The sequence below is a fragment of the Piliocolobus tephrosceles genome, chromosome 2 (assembly GCF_002776525.5).
Source record: "Piliocolobus tephrosceles isolate RC106 chromosome 2, ASM277652v3, whole genome shotgun sequence".
Lineage (NCBI taxonomy): Eukaryota > Metazoa > Chordata > Mammalia > Primates > Cercopithecidae > Piliocolobus > Piliocolobus tephrosceles.
Window position 1 is genome coordinate 162,811,431 of NC_045435.1, and position 15,962 is coordinate 162,827,392.

Here is a 15,962-nt window from a genome sequence, read left to right on the forward strand (position 1 = left end):
CAAAGAAGGTCAATGTGCATACAGAAAGATGTTCAATGTCACTACCTGCCAGTAAAATGCAAATCAAACCCTCAATGAGCTATCACCTGACAACTATTAGGATGATTACCATCAAAAAGTCCATGAGGAGAAGCATTTGTGAAGATGTGAAGAAAAGGGATTCCTTGCAGACTGTTGGTGAAAATGTAAATTGGTACAGCTATTACAGAAAACAGCATGAATGTACCTCAAAAAATTACAAATAGAACTACCATAGGTTCAGCAATTCCACTTTTGGGTATGTATCCACAGGGGGAAAAAAAATAAATATCTTGAAGAGATAGTTGCACTCCCATATTTATTGCAGCATTATTCACAATAGCAAAGATGTAGAAACAACCTAAGTGACTGTTGACAGATGAATGGATAAAAAATATGTGGGAGATACACACATACAATGGAATATTATTCAACCTTATAAAAGAAGGAAATCCTGCCATTTGCAACAACTTGGATGAACCTGAAGGACATTATGCTCAGTGAAATATCCCAGACACAGAAATACAAATGCCTCATGATATCACTTATATGTGAAATCTTAAAAGGTTGAATTCATAGAAATAGAGAGTAGAATCGTGGTTGCCAGGGTTTAGGGAGGGAGTGGGGGAAAAGAGAAGATATTAGGATATAAACTTTAGTTATTAATATAAGATGAATAAATACTGGAGAATGTACAGTAGGGTGACTACAGCTAATGGTAATGTATTATATACTTGAAATTTGCTGAGAGTAGAGCTCAACTGAGCTCACCACACCACACACACACACACAAAGAAAGGTAACAATGTGATGTGATGCATATGTTAAATAGCTTGATCATGGTAGTCGTTTAATAATGTATACATATATGAAAACATCACATCATATATCCTAAATATATACAATTTTTATTTGTCAATCATACCTCCATAAAGCTGGAAAAAAATCCCGCAAATTGGTAGACACCACACTTGCATCCATCGCTCGTGTGTGTGTGTCTGTGTGTGTGGTCTTTGACAAGTTACTTGAACTTTTTCTCAGACCCTCACCAGTAAAATGGGAATTAAATATTGTACCTGTGCAGTGTGATTGTTACCTAAACTGATGCCAACGAAATACTAGAGCCTCTGGCACAAGCCAGCCACTCAGCCATGTTAGAGAATGACAGAGGAGGGAGCGGTAGGCTCTCAACGACACCCAGTTACCACTTGGCAGATTTTTTACTTTGAAGCAATTGTTTGGTCTTCAAGCAGCCTCAGCTGGGCTCTCTCTTTGTCAGAAAGCTGCGCTAGTGAATAACAGGACTCATGCTTCTGAGCCAAATGTATCCTAAAGCCTGCTCGTTCTTAAAGTGAATGAAAATGTTTATTTCCCATATGAATGGAAAAGTGTTATATGCCTTGTGTGGGAAATTCCGAAAGCACAGAAAAGTATGAAGTCACCCATAATCCTGCCAAAGTAACCAGTATTAACAGTTAACCATTAAACCATTGTTTGCCAAATTTTCAATAGTTTTTCTGTAAAGTTTTTAAACAAAATTAGGACCACAATATCCTTGCATTTGTCTGTCCTTCCTTTTTTCACTTAACATTTAATTACATGTATTTTCCCCATCTTTAAACATTCTTTATAATCACCACTTTTACTGCTGAGCAACAATCCATCTTATGCGTAGGTGTTATACTTAGCTCTTCCCTTATAGTGTCAGGCTGTTTTTCAGTGTGATAAATACTAGATGAACATATTTGCACATATATCTGCAATTGTATCATTTCTCTAGAATCAATTTTTAGAGAAGGAATTGCACTCCCAAAAGGTATGAGCAGTTTCAAACTGACTGGCATATATTGCCAAGTAGCTTTCCAGATAGGTTGTTCCAATTTAAATTCTACTAGAAGAGTATTGGTCAGTACGTCTGTTTCATCCCCTCAGCCCCTACTCTCCGAGAGTTTTTTTTAAAAAAATACCTAACTAATACGCAAGGTAGGAACTGGTTGTTCTTTTTTTTTTTGTTTTTTTTTTTAAAGGTAAATTTCTCAAGTTCATTTGGAGAAATAGCTCCAGGGACTTATGTTCACCATGGTTAACTGTGGGATTAGGTCTCCTGAGAAGGTAGTGGTAGAAAAATCATTCAAATATGGGAGAAAAAGATACAATTGCAACAGAAGCAAAACAGGTGGCTTTTCTGAGCTTTCAAAAAATTTTAAATGTGTATCTTATCGAATATGACCTTCTCCCGTGCAACAATTGGTCACAATACTGTACCCTCAGTTTTGACCTAATGCTTCAAATTCTGTGCTTTGAAACTCATTTTCACATGCATGAAGTTGGTGGTGGTGAAGAAGGTAAATTAGTTTCTCAGACAGTTTTATTTAGACTTGTTATGGAAGTAGAGCTGCAACAAATTGAGCCAAGGATTCAGCTTGTGTGTTTATTTTTTTACCATAATCAATAGTGTTTGGTCTGCTTAATGTTGTACACATTGTAAACTCTGAGTCTTCCTTTTGTAAGAGGAGTACCTTTTGAGAGCCATTTAATTTTAAAGGAAGTTTTTTTTTTTTTTTTCAAAATTCAATGTGATGTTGTGAAAATATACTTCTCATGGTTATATTATAGTGCTTCCACCTGACAGAATTCCTCCCTGTGATAACTGTAACCACATATAAGTTTGTTAACAGAATCCATGGGGAGTGTTACCAACCACCACTGAGCCATTCCAGATCTGTTCAGGCCCTCAGATCTGAGAGAGAAACAATAACTGAGGACAAATGAAAGGGATTCCGAACATCAGCCACTAAGCTAGAAACACATCAAACGTGTTTTTATTCAGATATTTTTGAATGACTTTGTTAACTAAATTCTATCTCATATTGGTGGATGAAGCATATTTTTAGAAATAATTTTTTAGAAATAGTCCAGAGAAGATAGCAGAATAGATTATTCTAATTCTTTTTTTTTTTTTTTTTTTTTTTTTTGATGGAGTCTCACTCTGTCGCCCAGGCTGGAGTGCCGTGGCGTGATCTCGGCTCGCTGCAACTTCTGCCTGCCTCCTGGGTTCAAGTGGTTCTCTTGTCTCAGCCTCCCAAGCAGCTGGGATTACAGGTGCCTGCCACCACATCCAGCTAATTTTTGTAGTTTTAGTAGAGACAGGGTTTCACCTTGTTGGCCACACTGGTCTTGAACTCCTGACCTCGTTATCCGCCCACCTCAGCCTCCCAAAGTGCTGGGATTACAGGCATGAGTCACTGCGCCCATCTGATTATTCTAACTCTTGGTCCAGCGTCTTGGACAACTTCGTATTCCCTCCTAGACATCAGTCAGCGTCTGCTCCTCCCACTTCCCATTTCCTGCTCCTCCCAGCCTCACATAGATTCACATGTGCAGCATCTGCTCATGGCCTGGTGCCAATACTGTTTCACTAATACTGCGTAATTGGTGGACCTTTTTTTTTTTAATCTTTAAAGCATTACTTGACTTTTCTAACTTTCTAAGCTTTCTTGTTTCATTCCATGTTCTCTCAATATGCATAAGCCATACACAGCAGTTAGAATAGAAGAAAGCTCATTTAGGTAATTTTTCTTTAGTTTTGATGAAATATAAAAATATACCTGAGTCAGGCTGGGCATGTTGGCTCACACCTGTAACCCTAGCACTTTGGGAGGATGAGGCAGGTGTTCGAGACTAGCCTGGCCAACATGGCAAAACCCCATCTCTACAAAAAACATAAAAATTAGCCAGGCGTGTCCCAGTACTTGGGAGGCTGAGGCAGGAGAATCACTTGAACCCAGGAGGTGGAAGGTTGCAGTGAGCCGAGATCGTGCCACTGAACTCCAGCCTGGGTGACAGAGCCAGACTCTATCTCAAAAAATACACATATATATGAGTCAGCCGTTCCCTCTTTGCTTATTTTATTTTATTTTTTTTCAGACAGTCTTGCTCTGTCACCCAGGCTGGAGTACAGTGCTGCGATCTCTGCTCGCTACAACCTCCACCTCCCAGGTTCAAACAGTTCTTGTGCCTCAGCCTCCTGAGTAGCTGGGACTACAGATGTGTACCACCACGCCTGGCTAATTTTTGTTTTTTTAAATAGAGACGGGGTTTTACCATGTTGGCCAGGCTGGTCTCAAACTCCTGTCCTCAAGCCATCTACTCACCTCGGACTTCCAAAGTGCTGGGATCACAGACGTGAGCCACTGCATCCGGACTATTTTGTTGATTTGTTTTTTAATTTCAATGTTTAAAATTTAGTTTCTGGTAAAAGATGATAACATTTGAGTTCTAATTTGCTGTCAACTCTGCCACCAAAAAAAAAAGTAGTAGGAATGAAATTATTCTCAGCCAAATACTTTAATCTCTTAGAATTAAAAGCTTAAAAGTATTAAATGCATTTTAGGTCTTTATTAGTTCCCTGGAACTAAAATTGTATTTCAGCAAAAATAATGAATTAAAATTTTGCTCATTAATTACCAAATATTTATTTCAGAACCATAATATGAAAGCCACAGAAACAAAAACACACAAACAACTCTGAAAAAAATTACTTGGTATCTCTTAGAGAAGAAAAATGTCTTCTTCTTCGGGGCAAGAAGTGTGTTATTCTGTGTCACTTTGAGAAGGAGGTCACACGTTTTCTTATTGATTTTACTTCCTATTTGGTAGCAAAATAATGTGAGATGAGGCAGTGAACATTCCTGGCGACAAGCCCAGATGTGAAAAAATATGTGTCAGGACATTTTCTGAATTCCATCTTTTTCCCAGAGATATCCTTGCAGATGAATGGTCTTTGCCCTACGTCAGGGACACCATCACATGGCTGTACTTTAGGAGAAAGTCTTCTGGCAGCCCATTACTTATAAACACAAGCCAGTTGGATTCCAGGCGTGCACTCGAAATTCCCTGGCACGCCTATTGCATGGCTAGGTGGCTTCAGCCAGTGGGTTCCCAGGAATTTGCTACCAAAGCATAAGCAGGCTACAAGTAGAGCCATGCTCCTGTTTGCCCTTGTTTTTACAAAGAGATAAGGAAAAGGGTCACTTTCTTTCTGTGAAGGTGGGTGGAGTGGAGAAGAGATTTGGGAGAAGTACAGTGTCATTAAATTGACCGGAAATGCTTTTGAACATCTCTGTTCCTCAGGCAACATCAGGAACACTGAGAAGCTGAGCTATGACAAACAACACCAGTATGAGATCCTGGTGACCGCCTACGACTGTGGACAGAAGCCCGCTGCTCAGGACACCCTGGTGCAGGTTGATGTGAAGCCAGTTTGCAAGCCTGGCTGGCAAGGTGGGCCTGTTTTATCAGTCTTGTGTGAAGGCAGCATTGTCTGGTGTATAGAAAGTGGTGTACTTGTTCTCAAACCATCACAACATATAACATTTTTAAGTACAGTCACTTTGCTGTGAGAAATAAAGTAGCTTGCTTATTCTCACAACTCTTAGGTGATATATTATCCCCATTTTTCAGCTGAGAATGTCAGAGACATCTCCTATAACCTCATGCACCCTGTTTGTCCAGTGCTCCCTTTCTCAAATCTCATGACATCTTTGATCAATAGAAATTATCTCACAGCATGTAGGAGAAATTGCCAGCAAGCCTATTCACTTTACCCTAGGGTGCTGGGTCTACCTGATGCATTTCAAGTTTTGCATCACGGATCAACACCTAGGGAAAGTCATCGTGTTCTTTGTGCTCATACAGAGTGCACACAGGCAGAGGCGGGAGACCCAGAATCCAGCCTCTGGATTAGGGAGTGTATAAAATGTTGAGTCTGGGAATGAAGAAGCAATGACTTTTGATGGAGGTGGATTTTTGTGTCAGTTTAGCTCTTTTAAAATGCAAGGAAAACTAAATGCTTAGGTCGCCCTTAGATAATAGAGTTTATCACTGAACTGAGGGCAAGTAAGGAAGGTGAGGACAGCTGCACAGATGGACCTTACAGAGATTTAAGTGATTTGTGGAATAATAATAGCTTTAGTGGTGATGCTAATAGATCTGGTGACTGAGCTCGGATTCTAGAATTATCTCTGCACCATTATTTTGGTGGCCTGATGACTCCCTGTCTCTACTTCATGTGTTGAAGATGCTGCAGGCTATGGCTTACTTATAACTCATAAAGTGCTTCATTTCTGGGTACTGCCTTCTTTTGGTGTGTCCTTAAGCTACTGCCTCCCTCTTATATTCTCATATTTTCTCTCTGTCTCTCTGCCTCTCTCTACCTCTCTCTCTCTCTCTTTCTCTTTCTCTTTCTCTCTGTCTCTGTCTTTCTGCTATTTTTAATTCTTAAATTCCCTAGAAAGAGTTGATGTTAGTCACTCACATCCATGTAGGGAAGACTGATGCCTGACCACCCTATAAATCTCTGGTCAGTCTTTGAATGACTGCCTTTTATTCAGTTACTCATTCCTAATCCAATTCATCAGGGTCAGATTGGCAGGACATCATGGTACAAAGTAAGGACACCTGTGTCTGAGAAGCTACCTGACATCATTCCCCTCAGAAGGCAGTTCTCAAAGCGCTCCTCCCTTGAACAACTTGATCTCCCTTAAACTTAAAACTGAAAAGATCAGAAGGGGTAATTTAACCCACCTCTGGAGACAGCCAGAGTTGTTTGCCTTTGAACAAAGTAGAAAAGATGAAATGCTCAGTAGAGGAACCACAGGTAAGGCACATGAGAGATAAAGAACAAAGCAGAGTCATCTTTATGTCAGTCTGTTAGGATCAAGGAAGAGACATAGAAAGAAGGACAAGCCAGAGTGGGAAACTTTGTTTTCCCAACCTTGGGGAGCCTGAGCTCTGATTGGGTATAATTCACTAGACCCAAGGACCCTGCAGACAGAATTCTGTCTTGTTCACCACTGAATTTCTCAAGCTTGGTGCAGTGTCTAGTGCCAGTGGTGGGTGCTCAAGAAAATAGTCATTGAATGAATGGATGGATGGATGGATGAATGAAAGAAAAGGTATCTGAGTTAAGAAGAACTCACCTTGTTTTGTTTTTAACTCATGGGAATTAGCTCCAGTGAAGGTGTGGCCTTTGAAGAGAAAACCTGGAAAAAATATATAAACTCTCTATGCATGAAATATGTTCACAATGAGAATTTAAGTGGGAAAAGCAAAACACGCAGCTCTATCAGGAGAATAGTCCCAATGTTTCTTTGAATTTGACAAATGAGGCACCTACAGATTTGTGATTACATTTTTATTCCTATATTTAAATGAAATTTCCTAACAGAATTTGTACTTATTAAATGTATGCAAGGAAAAACCTTGTCACAATGTTTAACTCTACATGTGAAGAATGTATTGAGCACCACCCTGTAGTGCACACTGCTGTTTGCAGTCCAGACAAACCTTGTTGGGCAAGGCTGGTGCCCATTTGCTGTTGTGTCTCCAGTGCCCAGCACAGAATCAGATATGATGCAGGCACTTAGCAAGTGCTTAACGATGGAGGAATGGTCAGAAAAACTTTGGTTAAAAAATGTACCTTTCTGTGGAATAAAGAAAGCAGGGAAGAGGCAATTCCCTGCATCCATTGATAGTATTAGGCAAAATGATTTAAACACATGTAACATCAGTATCAGCTACTTCGTGGTGGCTTCCCTGCCTTAGCTGTGTGGGCTATGATGAGGTTTCTCTTCAAATAACCTGATCAATACTTTATTCTTTAATACATAGTACTCCCCACCCCTTTTTCCTTTTTCTTTTTTTTTCCTTTCTGCCTTTGCTACATGCCCAGACACGCCACAGTACCAGGCTTATCAGTACCAGCTCATATTCCTTTTCTTATTTGGGAAGAAGACTAGCTCTCTAGCTCATTGCAGACACCCCTTCCCCTTTTCCCCTGTCTCCCTTATGTGCCCACCCTATCTAAAGAAAGTTCAAATGTTTACTCATCCAGAATTAGTTCAAATTATGCGACCCGACCCCAGCCAATGGGGAGAGGGTACAGGGGCAGGACATATGTCAGAAATAAAGTCTTTCCTGCCCCTTCGTTCAGGTGTGGTCTCATGGTGACTGGCCAAGGAGAAGCACCCCTCTGCACAGAAGGAAAATTGCTTTGCTAAGGATCCTTTGTTTGAGTGTTCAATTTCCTTAGGATTTTGAGCGTTAATCCCAACAGCTGTGGTGGCAGAAGCTGACAGTGAATTCTTCATCCTTAATCTTCTCCCTCCAGCTTACCCCTTGCAATTCCTTCCTGCCTAAAGGGAAATGACTTAGAACAGGTACAAGAATTCAAACTGCCAAATTGTGTTTGGCATCCAGAGCCAGAATCTGGGATGTCCTCTCTCTCAGTCACTGGTCCAGTAGGCTTCCAGATCATAGGTAGGCCCTCCAGGTTCTCTGATATGTAGAGCAGGCCATAGGACCTTTCTACCCTTCCTGTTCCAGCTCCCAGACCTAGAGAGGAACCTCCTCTCCTCCTCCCAGCCTATGAATTCACTTCATTCCTCCACTTGGACAACACTGAACTCTTCTTACTCGCTCATCTTGGGGCCTATTCTGTCTTATATCCAGGGCTGCAGCTTCTTAACTGGAAGTTCACCTTTCTCCAGGGAAGAACTGACCACAACTGGTCTGAGTTGCATGTCTCTTGTCCTGCCCCTTCTCCCAGCTCTGCAGAGCAAACTGGAATGAACCGTGTTTTACTGGCTTGCTTGCTACTTGCAGATGGTGCAGACTGCCCTTTACTGTGAGTGGGCATCAGATGCCTTTGGGGGAAGGTTTGGCTTTTCATGGAGCCAGTATGGGGTGAATCCTGCACTTTGTAAATGGACCAAGAACACAGAATGGGGAGGACATTCAGGGGAACAATGAACAATATGAGAAGAGCAGTTTGGCTTGCAGAGAAGGCTATGCCTGGAGAGATGTGGAAAGCAAGATTGGAGAAGTGCTTCTCAAACTCAAACATGCACTTGAGTCAGTGGGGGTGGGGGGGTCTTGGCAAAATGCAGATCCTGATTTAATAAGTCTGGGGTAGGTCTGGCTGCTTCTGTCAACTTCACTTTGACTAAGACTATGCAGAAAATAGTTACCAGACACCTGAGTATGTCTAATGCTTTTGTGTTGAAAAGACAGCAGCAGAAAGACAGCATCTGATCACCATTAGATTAGCAGCAACTAATCTAATGCTGGCTAGATTCATTGCTCTCAGTTATTGGCATTGTGAGAGACACTGAAATTGAATGCATATTACATGGTGGAAAATATTTTTTTTTTGGAGTGAATTAGTTAACCCTTTAGTGAAGGCCTACCATGTGCTAAAGGCTGGGAATATGGGTAGATCTACCAGGACTCTGAGTATAGAAGGGGATGATAGAAATGCTGAGGATAAAAGCTGCACTGGAGGGACTGTGGGAAGACAAAGGGGATACTTAACCTTGAACCAGGCAGGAGCCCCAGGGAGATGTTCCTGGAGCAAATCTAGAAAAATACTGGGCTTTAGCACAGAGAGGAGGGGATATTCCAGACTAGAAAACAGGTGTTAGGTGAGAGAGCACAATGTGGCTGGAGCAGGGGGAAGAAGACCAGACTGGCCAACTGAGGACCAGGTCATGGAGGGAGGGCCTCCTCCTGTATCATCCTGAGGACAGGGGAGCTGCAGAGGCTTTTCTGCCTCCATGTATCTTAGGGAAGAAGGACTCCTCGGCAAACCACGTAGATGGTGGCTGGAATGCAGAGACTCAGGGGAGGGAGGCCAGCAGAAAAGAATGATTATTTCTGAGTGCACTTTCAAGTGGAGCACTCCCCCAAAAGTACTAAAAGTCATGTATTTATTGCAAACTCAAGTTAAAGTGGGCATCAAGGTTAGATTTCAGGCAAATCTCATGAGATTCCATAGGCAAAGGGACAAATGTGGCAGTTGGGCGTGTCTGGGGCTGAAGAAGACCCTGCTACACCTTGTCAAGTGTATCTCCCAGTTCTCTCTGCAGCTGTCACCTGCCGCCACCCTCCTGAGGAGATAAACACCTAGGAGCCTAGGGGTCAGCTGGTCCCCTTGCCCCTTCCAAAAGTCAGATGGGTTATTAAATAAACTGAGGATCTGGCTTACATTTTACTATGTGAAAGGCATTGATTTCAAATCAGAGGGTGATAAGTCCAAGAAGGTGTCCAGATTTGCTTGGGAAAGTGGGCTCAGGGCATTACCAGAAAGACAGAGTAAAGAAGAATTCTTGCCCTCAGTTCTCTCTTTTACTGTCCTGCCAGGGTGTCTGAGGTTCCAACATTGCAGTGCCAACCTTTTATTTTAATAGATAATCCCCCCTGAAAATGAAAATACCTCCTGCAGGAGTCACATGTTAGGAGACAGCAAAATGTAGCCTACAGGACAAATCTGGTTGACTGTTTTTGTACAACTGTGAACTAAGAGATAGCTTTTACATTTTAAATCATTAAAAACAAGAAAAATAATATTTCATAGCACATTAAAACTATGTGGAGTTTTATTCTTAGTGCATATAGATAAAGATTTATTGGAACACGACCACATTCATTAGTTCACATAGTGCCTATGGTTACCCTACAACAGGAGAGCCGAGTCGTTTCAATAGAGATTATGTGGCCCTCAAGGCCTAAATATTTACTATCTGGTTCTTTACAGAAAAAGTTTTCTGACCCCTGCATGAAGCTCTTGTTGTCCATTGACGCCTTAGCAGAGAGTAGGTGATTAGATGCATAGCAAAGCCTTGAAAGAATGAGAATCAAATGGACATATTTAGACAGAGGCAAAGAACTGTAAAAGTCCAAAGCAAAGTTCACTGCACAAAGGGCAGGAACATCCTGTGAGATAAGCAATTCTAGCCCATTTAATAGATAAGGAAAACTTAGATTGACTGTCTTGCCCAAAATCTCACAGCGGTAAATGGTAAACATGGAATTCAAATTCATATCAGCCTATTCCAGAGGGCATCTTACTGTGTCAGAAGTAAGAAAGAGGATAGAAAAAGGGGGTTGAGAATTTCCAAAGGGGGATGTTACGAGCTTTGCAAAAGGGTATCTCAGAAAACAGTTTAGAAGAGAGGCACAGCCTATATGTCCTTAAGCAGTGTAGTTAACTTTTCAGTTACCTTAGCTGTAAGATGGTGATGAGACTTACCTGGAAAGGGTAGCTGGAGTTCAATGGGACAATGTCTACATAGCACCTGAGAGGCACCACGACTCTCATTTCCTTGATTGAACCAGGTCTAGGGAACCATTGCCTTGAAATTATAATTTGTTCAAAAATAAACCCAAGCTTGAAGACTCTCCGTCTTTCAGATACTATTTGCTGGAAACTAAATTTATCTCTGATTATCTCATGGCCCAGAGAAACACAAAGTGAGCCCCAGACATAGGTGTTAAGCTTCAAACCCAAAGATGCCAGGCCCAAGTGTGGCTCCTCATACCACGGCAGGAAGACTCTACCTTCTCCTTGAAGAGAATTCAGCATGAAAAATTACCCCATACCCTTCCATTCAATAGGACAGCACTGACTTTTTGAGCTTCATACCAGAGGACTCCGCTTCTTCCTCCACCCTCACAGTCTCTTTCCTATCCTTTTGAATCTCTACTATTTATCAATAACCTCTCTTCTCCCTGTCCCCATTTTTGACTTGCCTCTCCTTCCCCTTCATTTCTTCTACATTCTTCTGGTTCCTTCTGCTCCTCTTCCCTTTTCTAAGCATATGCCCTGAACCCCACACAGGGGTAGGTGATGGGGGAATGGGGTCAGGTCAAACCAGTGGAGATGGAGCTAGGTATGGAATGAGAAGGGCTGAACCCAACCCTTAGCTGGATCATAATCTAGCCACAGGCTTTGCTTAAGCTATTTCTCTGGCTGAGCTTTGGTTCCCTAACTGTAAATTAAGAATCATAATCCTTGGCCAAGCTATTTTGTAAGATTGTTAAGACCAAAAGAAATTGTAGCGTAGAAGTACTTCACAAAATTTAAATCCCTATGCAAATGAATGCTATGATTAAATTGGGAAAATAGACACCGTCATGCAAATGAACACACACAGACACACACGAGTACGCACATTTAAATCCATAGAATTGAGTAAGGCTGTGTGGCTTAAGCATCATGTTCTGGATTTTTGTACTTTAGATTGGGATCAAAGGGAGACAATGGGGTGGGGTAGAAAGTGTACAGTCCTGGGGGTCAGCTCAGGAACCCAGATTTCAGCCCCAGCTAGGCCCTAGCTCACTCTGCAACCTTGGAAAAGTCACTGCTGTTCAGCTTTGGCTTACCTAAATGTAAGTGCCTTCTTGTGAGGACCAGATGAAAGGCTGCCAGCAGAGAGCCTTTCACGGAACCCCACACGGTGGGGCTCAGAGAACAGCAGCGCTTTTTAGTTCCCTTTATCTCAATTTTAAAAAATCACAATGGAGTATTTTTTCCTCAAATAATTGGAAAAACCATTATTGAGGCCTGAATTCCACTGACTGCAGCAGTGTGACCCCAGGGCAGGTGCTCCGGGGGTTTACAGCTGCTAAGGGGATTGCTCAGATCTGCCTGGCAAGCAGCTGAGCTCCTGGCGGAGGGCCTCATGGGGGCACTTCTCCGTGAATAATGACCTGTTTTGACATCACTGACATAGCCGATCATTAAGGTGCAACAAATGGCTCTGTACAGGATGCCGATTTACCTACTCAATGGTATCTTAATGTGCTTAAAGAGCTGCCAGATGAAAGTGCCCATGCTCAAGTCTGCTTTGACCTGACTCTCCTGTGGATACGCCTGGAGGGTAATGAGCCTTAGAGGTTCTCAGGGCCCAATAATATCAGCCCTGAGGGGAAGAGGGTGTGGGCAGACTTCACTCATTGCAAAGAGTACTCAATAATGATAGTAATAATCATTACCACTGACTGAGCACTTACTATTTGCCAAGCCTTATCTAAGGGCATTCATTGCATGCATGTGGTCATTTATTCTTCACTGCTCCCTGAAAACTGTTATTTTCCCATTTTACAGATGAGAACACTGAGGTTAATACACTTGCCACACAGCTAGTAATATTGAGGCCAGCTCAATCTGTCTGCAGACCTAGGGATCCTCCCCCAATTTCCTACAATGCATCTCAAAGAAAAGGAGAACACTGCCATCTTTTGAGACCGTTGGAGGAAAGCTATTTGGGGGAAAGTTCTGAAATTAGAACTCTTTCCCCATGTTGAAAAGAAAATATGTCATTGGATAGTGAGGCAGCTTTGAGAGGGGACCATGGCTTGTGAATGGTGGAGGTGGGAGGGGTATCACTTTCGTCACCCAGGCCCACCACTGGGACCTGTCTTCATTCAGGATAACAAGGTCATTCATCACTCAACTTTAGATGACCTCTCAGGGACCACAAGGGGAAAAGCCTTGCCCAAGGTCATGCGGAGAGGTGGAACCACAGCTAGACTCAGGCCTCCTGACTCAGAGCCCCACATGCTACCTCATCTCCCCATGGACCTGGGTCTGCCCCTGAGCTGCACAGTCTGCCTACTCCCTCTTCCACTGACAGTTCTTTGAAATTTTGCAGTGGGCTAGAATGTCTCCCTGCAGGGAGTCAGCAGACGATACAGCTTCAGAGTGCAGGCTTTGAAGCCAGAAAGACCCAGGTTCAAATCCATTTGACTCAAGGACATTGGATAAGTCAATTAACCTCTCAGAACCCTCAGATGTGGCATCTGCAAAATAAGGTTAATAGCAGTACCTATTGCAGAGGATTGTCACGAGGCAGAACTGTGCCTGGCAGGTAGGAATGCCTGAATTAATTCTAGCAACGAGGAAAGTGAAGGCAGCGGAGAGCAAGTAGAAATGGCTAAAGTGCTTTGGGGAGTCTGGCCAGCCTCTCAGCATTATTTGCTGACTGTGTGACCTTAGGCAGGTCATTTGGTATCTCAGCCTCAGTTGTCTCCATGGTAAAATTACCCTCCTGCTAATCCTTTCCTCAGAGATGCTCTGCAGGTGGATAACATGTGTAAGAGGCCCAGCAAAGTGCCTGTTAAATGGTGGCTTCCTTCCTGCTCTCTGCACAACCCAGTGGAGGGCAGCCCCAGCCAGCCTGGTACCTATGCTGCCACCTGCACACAAGCCATACTTGGATTCTCATAATGTGTGTGACCACAGAAAGTGCCCCTCCTCTTCCTGCCACAGTTGTCCTCATCTCTAAAGTGGGCAGAACAGTGCCCCCTTCTCCCCACGTCTACCTCCCAGAGATCCTGGTGGAGGGAGGAACTGGATGGAGAGCCAGGAGCTGGCCGAGGTTGACCTCAGGAGCTCTGGATTCACACTGTTAAGTGTGGTGTGACCCATGAGGTACCAACTCAAGGATTTGGAGCGTTGACCCCAGCCTAACCATGCAGAGGGACAGTGCGGGCCTAGCCCAACTGAGCTTCCACTCAACTCAGGAAACTTCCCCCAGGGCCTCCTCTGCACCCGGCCAGCCCCTGGGAACCATGAGCTGGACCGGTGGTGAGGTGAGGGAAGGTAGGTGAGCAGTCCATTCCAATACAGGGCAGTCAGGGCACTGACAAGCAAAGCCCAGGGTCTGTGAGAACAGAGGTGAGGTACAGTGGCCAGGCTTGAGAAAGCTTCCCCAAGAAGGTGGCACCTAGGCTGAGGTCTGAAGGATGAGTACATTAGCCAGGTGCCTAAGGGGCTGGGGAAGGGGCCAGTGATGGGAAGAAGCAGGGAACAGCATCTGCAGGAGAGCTTGCTGCTTAACTGCTGCACCTCCGGGCATTTCCGTCCACTCTTCTATCAACATTGTGGCTGTGTGACTGACAGGAGACAGGCATTTGGGTTGCAGAGAGGGGTTTTGGAGACAGGTAAGTGATGGAGTAGATGGACTAGTGTGTTTTGTTTTCCTGTTTGTTTCCTTTTCCTTTTTTTATCTTGAATATATTTTTGTATCTTAAAAAATTATTTAATTATTACTTTTGTGGGTACATAGTAGGTGTATATATTTATGGGATTTATGAGATGTTTTGATACACGGATGCAAACTGAAATGAGCATATCATGGAGAATAGAGTATCCATCCCCTCATAAGCGTTTATCCTTTGAGTTTCAGTCAATCAAATTACATTCTTTAAGTTATTTTAAAATATACAGTTAAGTTATTGACTATAGTCACCTTCTCGTGCTGTCAGATAGTAGGTCTTACTCATTCTTTCCATTTTTTATATCCGTTAACCACCCCCACCTCCCCCTACGAACCCCCTACCACCCTTCACAGCCGTTAGTAACCATCCTTCTACTCTCTGTATTTATGAGCTCAATTGATTTGATTTTTAGATCCCACAAATAAGTGAGAATATGCAATTTTTGTCTTTCTGTTTTTGACTTACTTCACTTAACATAATGATCTCCAGTTCCATCCATGCTGTTGCAAATAACTGGATCTCATTCTCTTTTATAGCTGGATAGTACTCCATCATGTTATGTACCACATTTGCTGTATCCATTTCTCTGTTAGTGGACACTTAGGTTACTTCCAAATCTTAGTTATTGTAGACAGTGCTGCAACAAACATAGGTGTGCAGATATCTTTTCAATACACTTGATTTCCTTTCTTTGGGGTATATACCTAGCAATGGGATTGCTGGATTAAATGGTAGCTAATTTTTCAGTTTTTTTGAGGAATCTCAAAACCATTCTCCATAGTAGTTGTATTCATTTACATTCCCACCAACAGTGTTCAAGGGTTCCCTTTTCTCCACATCCTCGCCAGCATTTATTATTGCCTGTCTTTTGACTATGGGCCATTTTAACTGGGGTGACATGATATCTCACTGCAGTTCTGAATTGCATTTCTCTGATGATCAGTGATGTTGAGCACCTTTTCATATGCCTGTTTGCCATTTGTAGGTCTTCTTTTAAGAAATGTCTATTCAAATATTTTGCCTATTCTTTGATCAAATTCCTAGAATTTTTTTCCTGTAGAGTTATTTGAGCTTCTCATAGAATCTGGTCATTAATCCCGTGT

The 15,962-nt window shown here is 42.6% G+C and overlaps 1 protein-coding gene across 1 annotated transcript in view; it reads left to right on the forward strand.

Moving 5' to 3' along the window:
- CLSTN2 (calsyntenin 2) overlaps positions 1-15,962 on the forward strand; it is a 637,108-nt gene that overhangs the window by 493,592 nt on the left and 127,554 nt on the right. Inside the window, exon 5 of the mRNA XM_023192121.1 lies at positions 5,152-5,301. Within this exon, the coding sequence (XP_023047889.1) occupies positions 5,152-5,301 (150 nt within the window). The remainder of the gene's footprint in view (positions 1-5,151; positions 5,302-15,962) is intronic.